The sequence below is a fragment of the Camelus dromedarius genome, chromosome 9, assembly GCF_036321535.1.
Source record: "Camelus dromedarius isolate mCamDro1 chromosome 9, mCamDro1.pat, whole genome shotgun sequence".
Taxonomy (NCBI): domain Eukaryota; kingdom Metazoa; phylum Chordata; class Mammalia; order Artiodactyla; family Camelidae; genus Camelus; species Camelus dromedarius.
In genome coordinates, this window is record NC_087444.1 from 20243221 (window position 1) to 20260203 (window position 16983).

Consider the following 16983-nt stretch of genomic DNA (forward strand, 5'->3'; position numbering starts at 1 on the left):
AATTTTAGAAATGTCATGACATCATCTCACTGCCCTTTTCTCCCTTCCTGTTTTAGTCTGTGGACAAGGAGAGCCCTCCAGGGAGTGAGAGTGAGGAAGAGGAAGAATTTTATGACGCGGATGAAGAGACTCAGATGATCAAGTGAGGAGCCCCCGAGTCCCCCAGGGAAGGAGAGGACCTTTTTGTGCCTCTCACGGGGGCAGGTTCTCCCAGGAAACTGAAGAGGGCTTCGAAGGATAGGCTTGAACACACGTAGAAGGTACTCAGCGTGGACCGATGTTTCTTTTTTTAGGCACAAAGGAAATTGGAGAAGAAATTTTGTGTGTGAGGACATCACTGCATTGAGTGAACTGTTGCTAATTTGCCCAAAATTCGGGTTTAACTCCAAATTTTGACCTCTGGTCAGATTGCTCAAATCCACATGCCAGAGTGGTAAGCTAATTTGTTTCTAGAAGTTTGATTACATTGCTTTTCAACTTTGTGGTGACCTAAAGGCAACTGTGTAATATTTCTCCGCACCGTTAAGGTGTAATCTGTACATCGCACTTGACATCTGCCTGCAGTTGCTTCTCACTCGGCATCTTTTGAGGCAAGTTGGTGTTAGCATTTTATTTTGGGGCCAGATCAGAAGCTCTGAGAGGTCACTGTGTGCCCTGAGGCCCTCCAGCTGAGGAAATTTGGGCCCTCGCTTTGGTTCCTGGCCAGTGATTGGCTTGAGCTCCGGTGCCTTTAGTCCCACAGATGACCCACTAGGAAAACCCAACAGTACCAAAGTAACTTTCTCAGAGTGCCAGGTGTGGCTGCATCTCCCTGGTAGCTCCCTTTGGTACTCAAATCATGTCATTTCTTCAGTTCCTGCTTGTGTGAACCTCTAAAAGAATTTCCATCTCAGATTCTGGTACCAGCAATAACTTCCAAACCAGGCCCAGTAAATGATGACGTTTTATAAAGGGGGAGGCCAGTTAACAAGTGACATGTTGAGCACTTGTATGTGAAAAAGGGGGAGGGGAAGTGCTGGTTTTAATAAGGAAGAAAAGAAATTTACATTTCACAATTTTCTGTTTGTTCTCAGTGTTGTGTAATGAGGGCCTTGGGCGGCGTGTAAGGACTTGAGCTCTTCTGGGCCTCGATCAGCCCAGCCTGTTTCGTTAGACTGGAAGGCACAGTAATTCACAGGCAGTGCTGGCTTTCATTAAGTACGGCCAGCTTTCAAGCAAGTAAAAGTCATACTCAGTTTCCCAAAAGCATGTGCTGAAGGTACTTCCCATAAAGTTCGAGTGTCATCTCACATAGGAGCGTTAACTTGGCATCCACAAGCGTGGACAGCCTTGCTCTCGGTCACTTTCCCAACTAGGAAAATGTCTGTGTTTTCAGAATTTCTGTTTCCACTAAATCTCTTGGAGAAAAATTTCATTAGAGGTAAAGAGAAGTCGCCACCATTTCTGCTTCTGGAAACCTTAGAGGCGTCACCCCGAACTGGCTCCAGCACTCCCCTGTCCTCTTCCTTTGACCTCTTAGTTTGCACTATGTCAACTTGTATCTTTTCATTTGTTGAAGTATTTTTATGTCCTTCATGCCTTTGATTATGTATTGGGCTCTGTAGAAAGAGGAGCCATCTTTACTACTGTTTCTTTGTCTCTGGTGTGCCCAGAACACAGGCCTAGACACAGGAGACCTGATAAGTGTTACTGTTTCTAGCCATCAGGGAAATTGTGGAACTGCTCCCAGTATCATTTTTGCGAATCGCAGGCAGATCTGACCCAAACCCCCAAACTGTGGGATTTTGCTGTCTTTCTCTGGAAGATGGAGACCCCACCCACCATCAAGAGGCAAAGAAAGGAAGAACTTACAAAGACGCCTAGAAGCTCTTCAGTGGTCGTGGAGTTAAACACAAAACAACAAACTAACATATAAGTGATTCTAGGTTGGTTGGAGCTCTCTTTGCATTGTAAGGGTAATACATTCATCTCATTATTAAAAATGTGGAAACTGGGGGGGAGGGTACATGTCAGTGGTAGAGTGCGTACTGAGCTTGCAGGAGGTCCTTCAATCCCTAGTACCTTCGTTTAAAAAAAAACTAATTACTCCTCCACTAAAAAAATAAATAAATAAACAAATAAATAAATAAAACATTTTAAAAATTAAAAAGGAATAACAAGAAAATGTGGAAACTGGAAGTTAAAAAATGTCTTACTCATAGGCCCAACACCCAGAGACAGCCAGTGCTGTGGCTTTGTTCTGTTTGAAGACCAGTTGGGATCCGTCTCTCTGGGGTCCCCTCTGCCTCTGGCCAGGTAAATGAGGATTCCATTAGGGGCCCCTGGGTACCCTCTTTTCCCAATTCTAGGGTGGGAGAAGGCCAGGGAGGATACACAGTTTGAACACATGTTGCTAAGGCTGGGCTGACTATCAGCTGCTTATGCAGATGTGTCACTATATTTTGTTTCTTTCTAAATGATCTTTTGCAAAGTTTCATCCCTTTGCCCTTTATAAAAAAACATTTTTTTCCCTTTTGCTATTAACTGTTGAAGAATATTGATTGTGGAGAATGTGCACATGAGTCTATTTGAGTCGATTAAATAATTGGAAAACTTTTAATTTATAGGTAACGTATTTTGTTTGTGCAGGTGATTTGTAAAAGGTATCCTTTCAAATATCTTAATTGTGTTCAAACTTGCATTTCTTTTCTCCTAAAAAGCAGCAAGAGAAATGTAAGACACATAAGAAATCCCAGGGCTTCCAGGGTCAAAGTTCTTATCAACAGCTTGTCCAGAACCTTGACACCACATGGATATGTGGAAAGACACCGTGTTGTTGTTTCCCGATTTGGTGAGTTAAAACCAGTGCCCGTGGAAAATACAGTATTTGTCGTTTGGCTGATTTCAAGCAATGTAGACATTCCTTAGTATTTAAAAATGAACAAATAAAATACAACAAATAAGTAAGAAGCAAATGAAAGTTCGTGGGAGACTGCTTAAGTAAATGTAATATGGACAGGTATTTTCATGGAGGTCAAATTAATGAGGGTACTTTTGATAGATTTATATTCTTGACAAAAGCATATTGAAATAATTCCCTCTATTAAATTAGAATTAAAATGCAGCTTTCCAATAGGACTTACTCCTCCATTACAAATTCTTATTAGATCATCAGTTCTTAAATTGGAATTCTATGAAGGATTTTTTAAACTAAATAAAATGCAGGTATTTTGGCTTCTTGTGAATTTAATAAAGAATTGTAAAACATAGGCCTTTTCTTTTTTTCTTAGAGAATGTGTTAGGATGTATAGCAGCATCTTTGACAAATTGAGCAAATACAGGATCTGCTAGAAATGGGTGATATGTGCAGCCAAGTCAGGGCATCAGTGGGTATGAAAGATAACTAAAAATATTTTTAATATGTATGTTCATGTATAACTGAAAAATTGTGCTCTACACTGGAAATTGACACAACATTGTAAAATGATTATAACTCAATAAAAAAAAGTAAAATTTTTTAGAAACAGAAAAATTCAAAGATAATGCATTGTTGGAACATTCATCAGTGTAGGACATTAACAGGAGAAAGATCTTATGATTATCTTAATAAGTACATGAAGATGATTGGACAAAATTCAACACCTATTTAAAGCTATTCACAGATAAGGAATAAAAGGAAACTTCCTTAGCAAGATATTGTAGTACATAAGGTGAATTAGCGCACAGGATCTCTTCACCTTCCTGTTGCCTGGGCCTTCAGACTTTCTTGATCATGACCACAATAAGCAATGTTTTATACATATTCTCTCTCTTCCCTCTCCCATCTCTTTCTGTCTCTATATCTGTCTCTGTCTCTTTTTTCCCACCTTTACAAATTTATACGATGTATTTGTTTGAAAAAAAAAAATATATATATATATATAAAGCTTTAATGAAACAATGTTTATTTTTGCTAGGTACACTGATAGTTTATATTCTGTTCTATTTTGTTTTTTAAAATGCCATTTTGTGACCCACTAAATCAAATTCATGACCTACTATAATTTAAAATCCATGGTTCTATCCTATCTTATACTGCAGAGGCTTTGAAACTAAGATGTACATTTCCCAAACACCCTTTGCAGCTAGGCTTCTAGGTACAATGAAGTTTCCATCAGTGAGATTCAGATGGAATTTGGAAGGTGGAAGTGAGGAGGAGGCCACATTTATGATGCATCGTTTTTTGTTTTTGTTTTTGTTTTTCTGCTGGGGTCTACAGGGAGGGAGGCATTTGGTTTTGCTGAGGCCGTTTCAATGGAGATGTTGACAGGCAATATTGATTAAAATCTTAACAAGATTTTTTTTTTTAGAAAGAGCTTGGCAAAATAATTCTTGGACTCATATAGAAAAGTGAAGTTCCAAAAATACTCAACAATCCCCCAAAACAAGAGCACACACAAAAGACTCAACATCCCAGGCATTGAAAGTTATAAAGCTGCGGTGTCGGTGCAGCAGTAGACAGGCAGATCAACAGAACATGATAGAGATCCCAGCACAAGGCCGAGCTTCTGTAACAACTTGGCATTTTTTTGAAGATGGCATGCAAATCAGTGGGAAAAGAGCGAACTATTCAGTTATCGATGTGGGAACTACTGGGTTTCCATATCAAAGAAGATAAAACTAGGACCTCACCATAAAAAAGATAAATTCCAGTTGAATGGAAGACCTAAATGAAAAAAAAAGCAAAACTTTAACACTGTTATAAAGTGATATAAGAGAGTGTTCTTGCGACCTTGGGGGATAGATGGATTTTTCAGGCAAGAAGTAAAAATTACAGATCATTCAAAAAGGGAGAGAGATGTTTCGCTGCATCTAAACTGAAGACTTCTCTCTATATGACCAGATGTACCAGAAGGTTAAAAGAAAAGTGATAGGTTAGGAAAAAATATTTGCAACTTCTGTAAAAGATAACAATCAGTATTCAGAATATAGAAAGAATTAGTGCAGATCAGAAAGAAAAATAATAGGAAAGTTTACGAAAAATACTGTTAGGCAATTCAGAGGCGAAAAGATGCTCCACCCCGCTAATGAATCAGAAAAATACAAACTGAAACAGCATTAAGTTATTTAAAATCCATTAGATTGAAGGAAAAAAGAGTCCTAATACCATATTTTGAAGATATGAAGAAAAAGGAATTCACTTAATCCTGACAGAAGCATAAATTTATTCATCAACTAGATTGTCAATAGCAAGTCAGGTTGAAAATGTAAATGTTCTATGACACAGAAATTCTGCTTCTATGTGTATATTGTGGAAGAATTTTCAGATATTTTGACCATAGCCTGTTGTAAGAAAAATGTTTCACATTGTGGCACACACAGTATACACACCTGCATACATATCCATCTGTGTATATCTCCACAACAAAGTTTCATAAAACAATACCCTTACTATGTATGCTGCATTGTATTTTCTATGCTATTATAGTTTACTGTAAAATGAAAAGAACATTGGTGAAGACAAAAGTGATTTCACAATTCATAAGCAAATCAAAGCATGCAGTTGGAAAAAGTGAAACATAATATACCTCTTGTCTTTGCCTTAGTTCTTGTCCAGTGCAGGTGTGTGCAAGTTGATACGTACAGAGGTGTCCTTTGTAGTTGTAGCAAAACAATGAAATTAAACACCTTTGTTTAATTATATATTAATATGTATAGGGAAATATAGAGATACCATTTTATATTTATAGAATGGGGTAAAATGTAGGAGTTTTATTTATTGAGGTGGGTGGATGTTCAATGTTGAACAAAATGTTAGCAAAATTTTGCTAGATCAACTCGTTGCGTGGTTAAATTCTTTAGTGAGTGATGGAAGTATTTGCTAATTAAAGAGATTCATATGCTTTCTGTGCCATACTTGACAGTCAAGACTATTGATACTCTGTTGCGGAAATATAAGTCTCACTGTTATTTCCACCCAGATGAAGAGTAATCCGTCTTCCCTATAGGTCTAAATTTCTCCTGAAAAAGAGCTTTGCATCTGTGGAAACATTTAGACAACTTCTCAGCTGAGACCCTAGAGCTCTGTAATATAAAGCTTAGAAGAGATTACTCATTTATTGAAAAATGTCAGCAGCAGATGTTGCCAAATTGTTATTAAAATAACCAGTCCAGACCTTGCAGAATAATTGATTTTGAATAGAATAGATTCTGGAGGAATTGCTTTGCTTCAAAATGTAACTTGGAAGAAATTGAATGAAAGGATTGTGTAAGATGGGCAAAACGCACACTCAACCTGGAGGAGAGCTTAGTAAATGAATGATTTACCAATGTGTGGGCAGAGCTTCCAGAAACCATGGAAGAGAAGGCAGTATGCAGAAGGAAGCCCGTGGATACAGTCTGCACAAGTCAGCCTCCTGGGCAAGCACAGCTTGAGGAGTGGATCCAGAAAGGTAAACCATTCAGCACTGGGAAGCACTTGAAAGTTGGTGAATATTCAGAGCGGGGGCAGGGGGAATAGCTCAGGGGTAGAGCACATGCTTATCATGCACAAGGTCCTGGGTTCAATCCCCAGTACCTCCATTAAAAAAATAAAGTTGGTAAACATTCCTTACATCAGGTTAGGGTTTTAAAATTGTCAGAGCTGCGATGTGCTTGCTGGTGATAATACAATGCATTCATTTGCTGCCTAGAGCCACTTTATTGCAGATGCATTTCACCATATATAGGCTGTTTGTTTTCCTATTTGCTACTGCAGGTGGCATGCATCCATTTAATTGTGTAGGAGGATCAAGTTATAGGTGTGTGAATGTACAACAGGGACTAGAACATATTTTACATCACCTGCAGCTGGAGTGTGATCTGTCAGACAACCGCCCTCAGCCACTCTAATTCTTTCAATGGGTCCTGAAGTGTGAGAGTGTCAAGGACAGCACTTCACTATATCGGTCGTTTTCAAGGGAACAGATTATGATCAGCAAATATTTTAAAGTCTCACATCTCCCCCCACCAATTTCCCTGAAAATACAAAATAGAAAAACGGTGAACTGAAATTAATTGTTGTGCCTATAATATGCTTGCCTCTAATGCAGCATAGTTAGATTGGAAAACTTAATTCTGAAGTTAATAGGGAAGAAAATTGGTAGAGGGCAGCAGTTCTGCCCGTACTAGTTATTGTCATCAAGTTCTCCATTATAGTTTTCTCTGAATGGATACTGTAACCAAGGAAGGGGAGGAGGATGAAGAATATTTTGCTTTTACCGACAGAATGGCAGCAAAATAGACCAGTGGTTAGAAAGTGCCAAACTAACTTTTCCAGAAAGACTCCCAAGACGCTTTTTAGTTCACATAAGTAATAGAGTGTTGTATTAGTTACCTGTTGCTGCTGTAACAAGTTGCCACACACTTAGTGGCTTTAGACAGCACCCATTTATTCTATTACAGTTCTGGAGATCAGTCTATAAAATGAATCTTAAGGGATTAAAATGAAGATGTCAGTGGGGCTGTTTTCCCCTGAATTCTTGGGGGAAAAACATCCAATCCTTTGTCTCTTGCAGCTTCTAGAGGCTGCTGCATTCTTTGGTCCTGACCCCATCACTCCGATCTCCGCTTCTGTTGTCTAACATAGCCACCTTCTCACCCTCCTCTCCTGCCTCCCTCCTGTAAGGGCCTTTGTGATTACATCAGGCCCACCCAGGTAATTCTGGCTACTCTCCCCATTTCTATATCCTTAGTCACATCTGCAGAGTCCCTCTGCCATAAAAGGTCACATTCACAGGTTCTGGTGATTAGAATGTGGACATCTTTAGGAGACATTATTCAGCTTCTCACAGATGTCTTAAGTGTGTGTCATTAAAGTTTCCTAAGTAGAAAGGACCTGCGGGAGTCATCAGTGCAAAATTGTGAAGTTTTATGGGAAAACCTAGTCATCATCTAGAGAAGCTGGACCCAGACAGACCACAGATAACAGCCTCTAATCTGCTTTTATTATTGGGTTTATAAACCCTGTTGGCTAAGCTTAAAGCCTCCCACTTATTGTTTGAAAGAATGAACTGCTTGCAGAAGAATTTAAACCTACTAAGACTTGGTTTCTGAGTTTTACTGGTTGCTGTATCTTAATTTCCAGTGGTTTTTTTTTTTATCAAAATCAATTATTATCTCTACCTTTTATTATATGCTCTTAAGCATCCTCTGCTTTTCCATAATTAGAGTGCTTATTGTGTAATTTAATCAATGGTGATGTCTTCCCTAATAAGCCATCAGCTCTATGAAAACTGGTTCCATGTCTTTCTCTTTTCCTACTACAGGCCAGCCTATAGGACTGAACCCAGTGTGTCAATAGGCACTTGGAGATTTTTGAAGGAATGCGTGAATCCCTCACCACTCTTTCATGTGAGCTTAGTTGCTACATTAAACTCAAAAGCAAACAAGGGCTGTATCTTATTCATTTTAGTAACTCTAAGAACTGGCATGGTATTTGGGACATGGTAGGCACTTGTTAAATTTTTGAATGAACGAATACCTAGACGCAAGGCAGTCAAGACTGGCTTATCTGGCCTATCAAGGAATGTGCTCCAACGGGATACTCTTCCCTGAGATCAATTTGAGAAGAGGGTCTGTGGATTACTTAGCTCTGAGAAAGCTACTTATAGGTGGCTAGAAAAACCTTCATTCCACACTAACATCCGTATTACCTAATCTCACTATTTTGTGCAAAAGGGAGAGTTAGGATTAGAGTATGTTCAACAGAGAAATGGTCCCTTTTAACAAGGTCTAAAGTGTCTGCCTTAAAAATAGAAGTTAGCAAACAGGTATGGATTATCAAGTAGTGATCTGGCTCATGTATTTATAGACATTACCAAGATACCATTTATCCTACTGAGTGGTAGAATAAATAAATTAGGTGATTTTTTTTTATAACCAAGACATCTCCCTGACCCCATAGGGAGGCAATCTACTGTATGATTTTCTTTGGAGGAATTTTGGTGTAACCATCAATGTTGTAACATTCAGATCTCCTAAAATAATTCATCTAGTGGAAACAGCATGTAAAAGATTCAGAAATGCCGTCAATTTTATTCTAGGCATTTGCGAGAACAGCATATTAACAATGAAAGTCGTTTGGAGTTAGATCAACGTCTAGATTTCCGTGTTTGCTAGGTGTTCAGAAGCTGGCTCTCACATGTTGACTAAAACATAAGTTGCCCTTATTTATCGGAGGAATGCTATTTCAGAGAAATGAATAAATACCCGAAAACAACTCAGAGTAAAGCCTAAGGGGAAAGTTGGGCAGTTAGGCTACTTGTATTTGCTTCTCCATCCTGCCATGTACAGAAGCTATTTATGAATTGGTAAGTAGGTTCCAAAATGTCTTCAAGGCCAGAAAGTGCATTCAGATGCTGTTGAGCTATAGGATCTATTGGGATTGATTTGCCAATATCAAAGCAGAGTCATAGCAAAGCAAATGCATTTCTCACAGTGAAAGAATTTATGATCTTCCCAATCCAGCCCATCAGGGGGGAGATGAGGCTTGATAAAGGTTCAACTGATAAAGGAAAGAATAAATAGGTAAAAAGTTGAAGACCTGGACAGTGGCAGAGAATTTGGGGGGATGGGGAGCAAAGGTAGTGTTGTTTTGTGGAACAAAGTATTTGAGCTAAGCAGAGGTATAAAACATTAACAAATTTAGTTGACACAGGTGTCATAAAATGACATCTGATGTGAAATGAAGTAACTACCTAGGCTTTGTATTTCTTTCAAACCACCCCCAAAAGTTTCAAGTTTATCCTAGAAAATGTACACAAAAGATTTCGTTAATTAGTTTCTTATATTCAAGAGATTATTTCAGGGAAAAAAATCATTTACTCATGAGTACCTACTGTGTGCTATGTCTTATTCTCGGTGCTGAGTTAAAAAAGAGAACATGTATTGAGCAACATTCTAAATAGTTTCTATTTCTTGGCACATCCAGTCCTCAGAAGAAAACTATGAACTGTGTATTATTATTGAATCCATTTTATGGGTGAGAAAACTGAGGCCCAAGTTAAGTCACCTTCCCAAGTCAGGCAACTAACAGTTGGCAAGGCCTGGATTATCTGACTTCAGAGGTCACTTTTGAAGTGACTAAGCTATACTGCTATGATTCTGGAAGGGTTCTTGAATTTTAGCCAGGCCTTGTTTTTACCGTGGGCTGTTTGATGATAATGATGCTGACTACCATGCATAGAGTGTCACTGTATTAATACATTGTATGGGTATGTCCTGCAAGTCTCATGACAGTGCAGTTAGGTCGGTGTGTATAATCCCTGCTCTGCTGATGAAAACAACGAAGCTTGGGGGCATTTAAGTAACTTTCTCAAGGTCACAGCTAGTCAGAGGTGGTGCTGGGTCTAGATCCCATTTTGTCTTATGCTAAGGCCCATGCACTTAATTACCCCTCCTGGTCTGCCTCCTGTGAAAGAGAGTTAATTCAAGAGATGAGGAGGCATTCTGTTTCAAGGTCTATTAGAAACAGCTCCACCTTCTCTCTGGCTTTCTGGACAAGCACAGTGAATTGAAAAGAACAGATGCCGGTGGAACCCTTACGAAGCCAAGGCTCAGGCATTTCGATTAGGCTCTTTCTGGCGGCAGATCATTTTAAGGGTTCTAATTAGTTAATAAATTCTCCCTGTACTCTAGAACCATCGAGATTTTTTTCTTCTTTCCAGAACTACATCAATAAAGGACTACATGTCAAGTCAAAAATATGGATTGAAAAGCTCATGGAGATGCAGACTCCTCATTCATGAGCCAAATCCAGTTCTGATCTCATAGAGAAGATGGACAAATTCTCCACATCTCTGGAGTACCCTTTGCGATTACTTACTCACTTTGGGGCACCTATTGACCTACCATTCCACCAAATACATTTGAGAAAAATTCACTGAGCTCCTACTGTGCACCAGGCATTGTCGTAGGGTTGGAGTTGTCAAAGATCAGTGAGGTGGGTTTCTCAAGCTGTCAGCTTTTCCAGAGTCTTTGACCTAAATGAATATAGGGGGATTTAATTAAGTATTACAAAGGTGAAAGGGCTTTGGTGAAATTAGAGCCTCTGGGATCCAAGTTTGGGAAACTGGCTAGTGACAGAAATGGATTTCTTTTCCAATGAAGAGCTTCTTGAGAAGTGAGGTCTTAGGCTGAGACTTTTGATAGTGATTTCAAGGAAATCTAAGTCACATAACTTCTAAGCTATCTCTCACCCTATGCTTTTATTTATGCCAATAATTAATTAACAGCCTGTTATCTGGGGAGAGGAAGTTTCCTATCAGCAAAGGGACACATAAACGTTTCCTCTTGCAAATACTCTTTAACTTTATCAGATTAGCCACATTTCAAAGTCCAATGTAAAGACCGGGCCTTCCCGACTGCTACCATTTTTTTTTTCCACATACCTCATTAAACATCTTTATTTGATACTTAATGACTTAGCTTTGGAATAGTTCAAAGTTGTCCCCAAAGAAATTTTAAGTACCCTCTGAAGTCTTCACAGTCTCACATGAATATGGTTTCAGAATCAGAGAGACATTCTCATTTTCCTCTTCTTTAACATAAAATGTTAATAATACCATCTTTATTTTAAGTCCTTGTGCTGATTACTAAGTAATATATATGTAAAACTCCAGCCACCAAATAGGGAAGACTTCAATAAATTCTGTCACTTAGAAACTGCCAAAGAATTTAAAACAAGGATTCAATACACATTTTTTAAAGTGTTTAAAAAAAAGTGAACTCTCATGGTGCCATTTTTTTTGGTCCCAAAAATGAAATTGACATGGAGTGTTTCAAAAAAAACATATTTGAAATCTGCTCCAGTTCATTTGCTGCCTAATTATGTAACTGAGGAAGGAAGACCACTTCCCTCTTTATCGTCCTTGAAGATCTGTAAGTGCCCTTCCCCCATTCCCCTCCCACTTGCCTGAGGAATCTTGGGTGGGGGAGGAGGCAGTAGCCTCCTCTTGGGAGGAGAGGAAGGACTATAAAAACCATTTTCTCCAGCCCTGGATAGCAGATCTTTTTCCCTTTTGGAACCAGCTTGGAAGGGTAAGTGTGGGAGAGAGGTAATTGGGGGGGTGGGGGGTGCGCGCGCGCGCGAGCGCGTCTGTGTGTGTGTTTCCCATCTAAAGCTCTACGAGGGAACTGGGGGGAGGAATGGAGGAATGCCCGCTGCACCGTTCTCTGGGCCAAAAAAGGAGAGAAAAAGATTCTTGAAGATTCTTTCTGGCTGCAGGTACGCTCGGGAAGAGTGTAATCTGGTCTGAGTGTCCTCAGTGTTTAAATCATGGAAGCCCAAGGGAGCCTTAGGTGAACCAACAGGAAGCAAATGCAATTACACATTGTATAGACCACCCTTAAGGTTGATGGACAGGTCTTACTGTTTTGAGAACAAACAAATGTTACCAGAGTCACTTGTATCTAGTTGTTCACAAGGGTTATGTCCCCTGTCCTTTTCCCTTTTCACTTTATGTATTCTCCCCGAGCAATCGCAACATCATGCACTCCAAATGTTGTTTTATTATTTATAGCATATCCTTTTTTCTGATTATAAAAATAGCAATCTATTAACTGTAAAGAAAAATCAGTGAAAACCAGCTAACATGGAAAATAAAAATTAGATGCAATTTCGACACCCAGAGAACGCCATTTTTAACCTTTTCTCCATGTTTGGGTAATGATTTGTGACGTCCTTTTTTCCATTTGTCAATATATCACAAACATTTTTCTGATATTAAATGTTCTTTTACTATGTAATTTTTAAAGACTGCAAAGACTTTCATCACATAAATGTATTAGAACTTATTAGCCCATGTCCAGTTGCTAGATATTTAGTTTGGGTCCATTTTTTCCTATTATAAACGAGGCATACAGAGAGTTGGTGTACCTCTTCTGTTTCTTCTTTATAAATTTTAAGATACAGACTTATTGAGTCAAGGGGCATGATTTTTTAAGGTTTTGATGAAAGTTGTCCTGTCAGGTTACACTGCCATTATTAATATATGAGGCCCAGATTCCCCACTGGCTTCTAAGCACATTACCTTTTTCTAGTTTTTGCCAAATTATCAAACTGGGGGAGAGGCCAGGTGAAAGGAGTATCTCACTGTTCAGAGTTTTTTAATTTGCATGTTTTTGTAATTAAGGGTGAAATAGTTTCGTGTTTATTAACCATTGCGTTTCTTCTGTGGATTGCCTGTTTGGGTTCTCTGCTTATCCTATATTGTGAAATTGTGTTTTCTAATTGTGAAGTTTTGAGTTCTTAATTAAGGTTTTCAGGACCTTCAGCCTCTGTTCTTCATATCCACAAGTTTAGATAAATGTTCATCTCCTTTCTCTTCTGGTTCCTCTTGTGATTCGTTTTTATATTTAATTCCTTAATTTACTTGGAATTTATCTCGGTGTATGAGGGGATATAGGGACCTGGCTTGATTTTTTTTTTATTTTTCCTGAACTGCTGAGCATTTTTCTTTCATCTCAGTCGCTCATAGTGTCCCTACAGATTAAAAACGCCACTTTATCTCAGGATCTGTCAGAATCCAGAATCCATGGTCAGGGTTGTTTGGGCAAAAGACGGAAGCGGGTGGGAGGAAACGGGGCTTGGGAAGACAATAAGGAAACTTCAACTTTATGAACAGTATTGTGTTAATTATACGTTTTTAAAAAGATCAGCAGCAAAAATGACAAATACTTTCATTTGTAAAGTCTGGACGTATGGGCCTAGAAATATTTTTCATTTGCTCTGTAAAAAATTTATGGGAACTGTATATTCCCTGGAAAATTAAAAAAATCACTAGTAATTTGAGCCTAGCACCTTCTTAGCAATTTTATCATTTTATCTATAAATGTTCTTACTTCTTTTAAATGAATTTTCCTCATTAATTTTATCCTAGGACACCATCCACTTTATTCATATGTTGAATTAATTAGCATATAGCTTAGCAGATTAATCTCTCCATGTATATGACTCTCTCTTTCTGGTTCCTATTTTGTATATTGTAATTGTCTTCTTAGTTGATGGGGTTAACTAAAGTGTCTTTGTGTTTCTCTTTCTCTTGTTTTTAGTTTTTTTTTTTTTTAAACTTCTAAGTAGTTTAGAAGTATTTTGTATATAAACATTTTTTGTTTTTGTTTTGTACTGGTCAAAAGATGTAGCCAGCACGATTTCTTTTTAGAATATTTAAGATTCTCTTTGCCATGACTTTTCTACATTTTTTATGAGCAATGGATAAGACCATGTCTCTGTTTTAGTTTTTGCCTAATTGATCTACCAAGGTCTGAGAAATGTATGTTAAAACCTTCTACACTATTGTGTTTTTCCAGCTTTTTTTCGTACTTCTAGTAGTTTATGCTTTATATGATTATGCTTAATGTCATTAATAGTAAAGGATTCCTTCTTGACTATTACATCATCATATTGTATATTAAAAACAGTAGAAAATTGAAATCATTGTGTTCCATCTGAGAGTCTATAAAGGAGTTTAATCCACATTTTTTTTTGTCATAATTGATATTCTGGGCTTCTGTCATCCTATGTTTTCTGGCTTTTATATTTCCTTGCTGTATTGTATACTTTCTACCTTTTTCTATATGGATTGTGTTTTTTTATTGCAATAAAATACACATAACATAAAACTTACCATTTTAATCATTTTAAGTGTACTGTTCTGTGGCATTAAATACATTCACATTGTTGTACAACATCACCACCATCCATCTCAAGAATTTTTTCATCTTCCAAATCTATTAAACTCTATTCAATAAACACTAAATCCCCATTCTTTCTCTCCCTAGCCCCTAGGAACCAATGTTCCGCTTCTGACTCTGTGAATTTGACTACTTAAGTACCTCATAAAGCAGATTTGTCCTTTTGTCACTGGCTTGTTTGACTCAGCATAATGACTTCAAAGTTCATCGTTGCATGTTGTCAGAATTTCCTTACTTTCTAAGGTTGTATAATATTCCATTGCATGTATATACCGTATTTTGTTTATCCATTCATCTGTTGATGGACACTTGGATTGCTTCTGCCTTTTGGCTGTTGTGACTAATGCTGCTATGAACTTGGGTGTACAGTATCTATCCAAGTCCCTACTTTGATTTCTTCTGAGTACAATTTGTAGCTCTTCTTTAAAGAAATGACTTTTGAAGTCCAATGCCCATTTTTTACTTGAATTGTTGTTGAGTTGTAGGAGTTCTTTATATGTGCTGTATATCAATCACCAATAGGTATATGATTTGCAAATATTTTCTCTCATTCTGTATTTTGTCTTTTCAGTTTCTTGACAACGTTTTCTTGATGCACAAGTTTTTAACTCTGATGTAGTCCAATTTCTTTTTACTTCTGTCACCTATGCTTTTGGTGTCATACCCAAGAAACCATTGCCAAATCCAGTGTCATGAAGCTTTTCCCCTGTGTTTTCTGCTAAGATTTTTATGGTTTTAATGCTTATGTTTGGGTCATTGATCCACTTTGAGTTAATTTTTGTATGTTATCTAAGATAGGGGTCCAACTTCATTCTTTTGCATGTGGAAATCCAGTTATTCTCATGAATTTGAGTAAATTTTTCAGGATGGCTCTGTAATTATATACTTTCTAAATTCTTATACATCTTCTTCATGCTGAATAAAAACATTTTCCCCCCAAACTTTGTCAATTTGCTTGATTGTAGTCTGTCACTTACTGCCATAGAGAAGTCTGTGGCCATCCCACTTTTGGCCCCTTTTCCTGGATATTGGTAGAGTTCTTTACTTATTTAAATTGTAAAAATTTGCTTGGACACATCTAACTAATCTTGTTCTCTTCATTTACGTTGTATGGAACGTGTGAGTCCTTTATCCTCTGGATTCGGGTCTTTTTTCATTGGAGGAAGCTTCCTTTGGTTTTTTATTTAATTATTGTTTGTTCTGCTCTCTTCTTAAGGTGCACCATGTGTTGTTTCTGTTTTCTTTTCTTCATTTTCATCATCTTCCCATCATTTTAATATTTTTGTCCTTTTCTTTTGCATTAGAGGAGGTTTCTCATATTTGTTCACATGATTAATTTGACTTACAGTAATGCAGATTCTTCTCTTTCTGCTTTTAATTCTGTTTTAAATTTATTTTTGATTATTATTATATTCCTCACAGCCTTTCTTTAACTTAGTCCAGCCAGATCCTTCTTTGTCTACCTATTGCCTTAGAGTTTTATCGTTCATCTTTTATTTAATCAATTTCATGCTTTTTTGAATTTTATATACACCATGAAAATAGAAACTACCTAAATCTTCTTTCTTATAGTAAATACTTTTACAAATATCCTCATGCTCCATTCCTTGAATGATGGTTTTCCTCCATGTTTTGGGGTTATATAATATCTTCACAACCCCGTGTTAACTTTTTATTGATTAAAGACAAATCCAGTCCTAATGCTTGTCAGAAACTTGTTGGATTCTTATTGGATCCCCTCACCTGGAAACTATTAGAATTTTACTCCCTGATTTTAACTTTGGGAGTTGGTTGATAGAAGTTTGCCTGAGTAGTTCAATGTCCCAGGACCTGGGTGGAGGGGAGACTGAGCTGGGGCTGCAGGCTGTCTCAGCAGGGGAAATCTGTCTCCTTCAGGCTGGGCAAATCCTCTGAACCAGGGTCTGGTCTGCCACATTTAATTTTCTGTTTGGCTTGGCTGCCATCCCAGATGGTATGTATGCTTGTTATCTGGGTTCTTAAAAGTTTATCTTCCCAGTTCTAGCAGAGTCACCATCTGGTTGTCTTCTTCCCACCCAGGAAGAAATACAACACCTTCTGAGACCAGTTCCCCACAACTGGACCTGGGAACTGGAAGAGGTGGAGCACCTCTCCTCTGGCTGATATCCTCTTTCCAAATTAGGGAATATTAATAGATTTTGGCATAACCCATGCCTACTGACTATAACACACATCCCATCCTATCATGACGGGGAATTGGTGCCTTCTAGGTTGTGTGCATCTGCAGTTTGTGACATATCAGTAATATCACCC

The 16983-nt window shown here is 38.0% G+C and overlaps 2 protein-coding genes and 1 non-coding gene across 6 annotated transcripts in view; all 3 read left to right on the plus strand.

The window, feature by feature from the left end:
- Positions 1–7691, plus strand: part of SLC22A15 (solute carrier family 22 member 15) — a 76320-nt gene extending 68629 nt beyond the window's left edge. The window contains exons 12-14 of one of the 4 annotated variants that reach the window (XM_031457884.2): positions 57–142; positions 294–6410; positions 7515–7691. In XM_031457884.2, coding sequence (XP_031313744.1) covers positions 57–142; positions 294–396 — 189 coding nt within the window. In that variant the 3' untranslated portion in view covers positions 397–6410; positions 7515–7691. Of the gene's footprint in view, positions 1–56; positions 6487–7514 lie in introns of those variants that run through there. The other 3 variants (XM_064488872.1, XM_031457885.2, XM_064488873.1) reach the window with 3 other exon arrangements.
- Positions 6469–6540, plus strand: TRNAD-AUC (transfer RNA aspartic acid (anticodon AUC)). Its single transcript has one exon. It is a non-coding gene; the product is annotated as a tRNA-Asp (tRNA).
- A 439-nt stretch (positions 7692–8130) lies between the features above and the next one.
- The window catches only part of MAB21L3 (mab-21 like 3), a 56653-nt gene continuing 47800 nt past the window's right edge, over positions 8131–16983 (plus strand). Inside the window, exon 1 of the mRNA XM_031457886.2 lies at positions 8131–12036. The gene's annotated coding sequence lies outside the window, so the exon portion shown is untranslated. The remainder of the gene's footprint in view (positions 12037–16983) is intronic.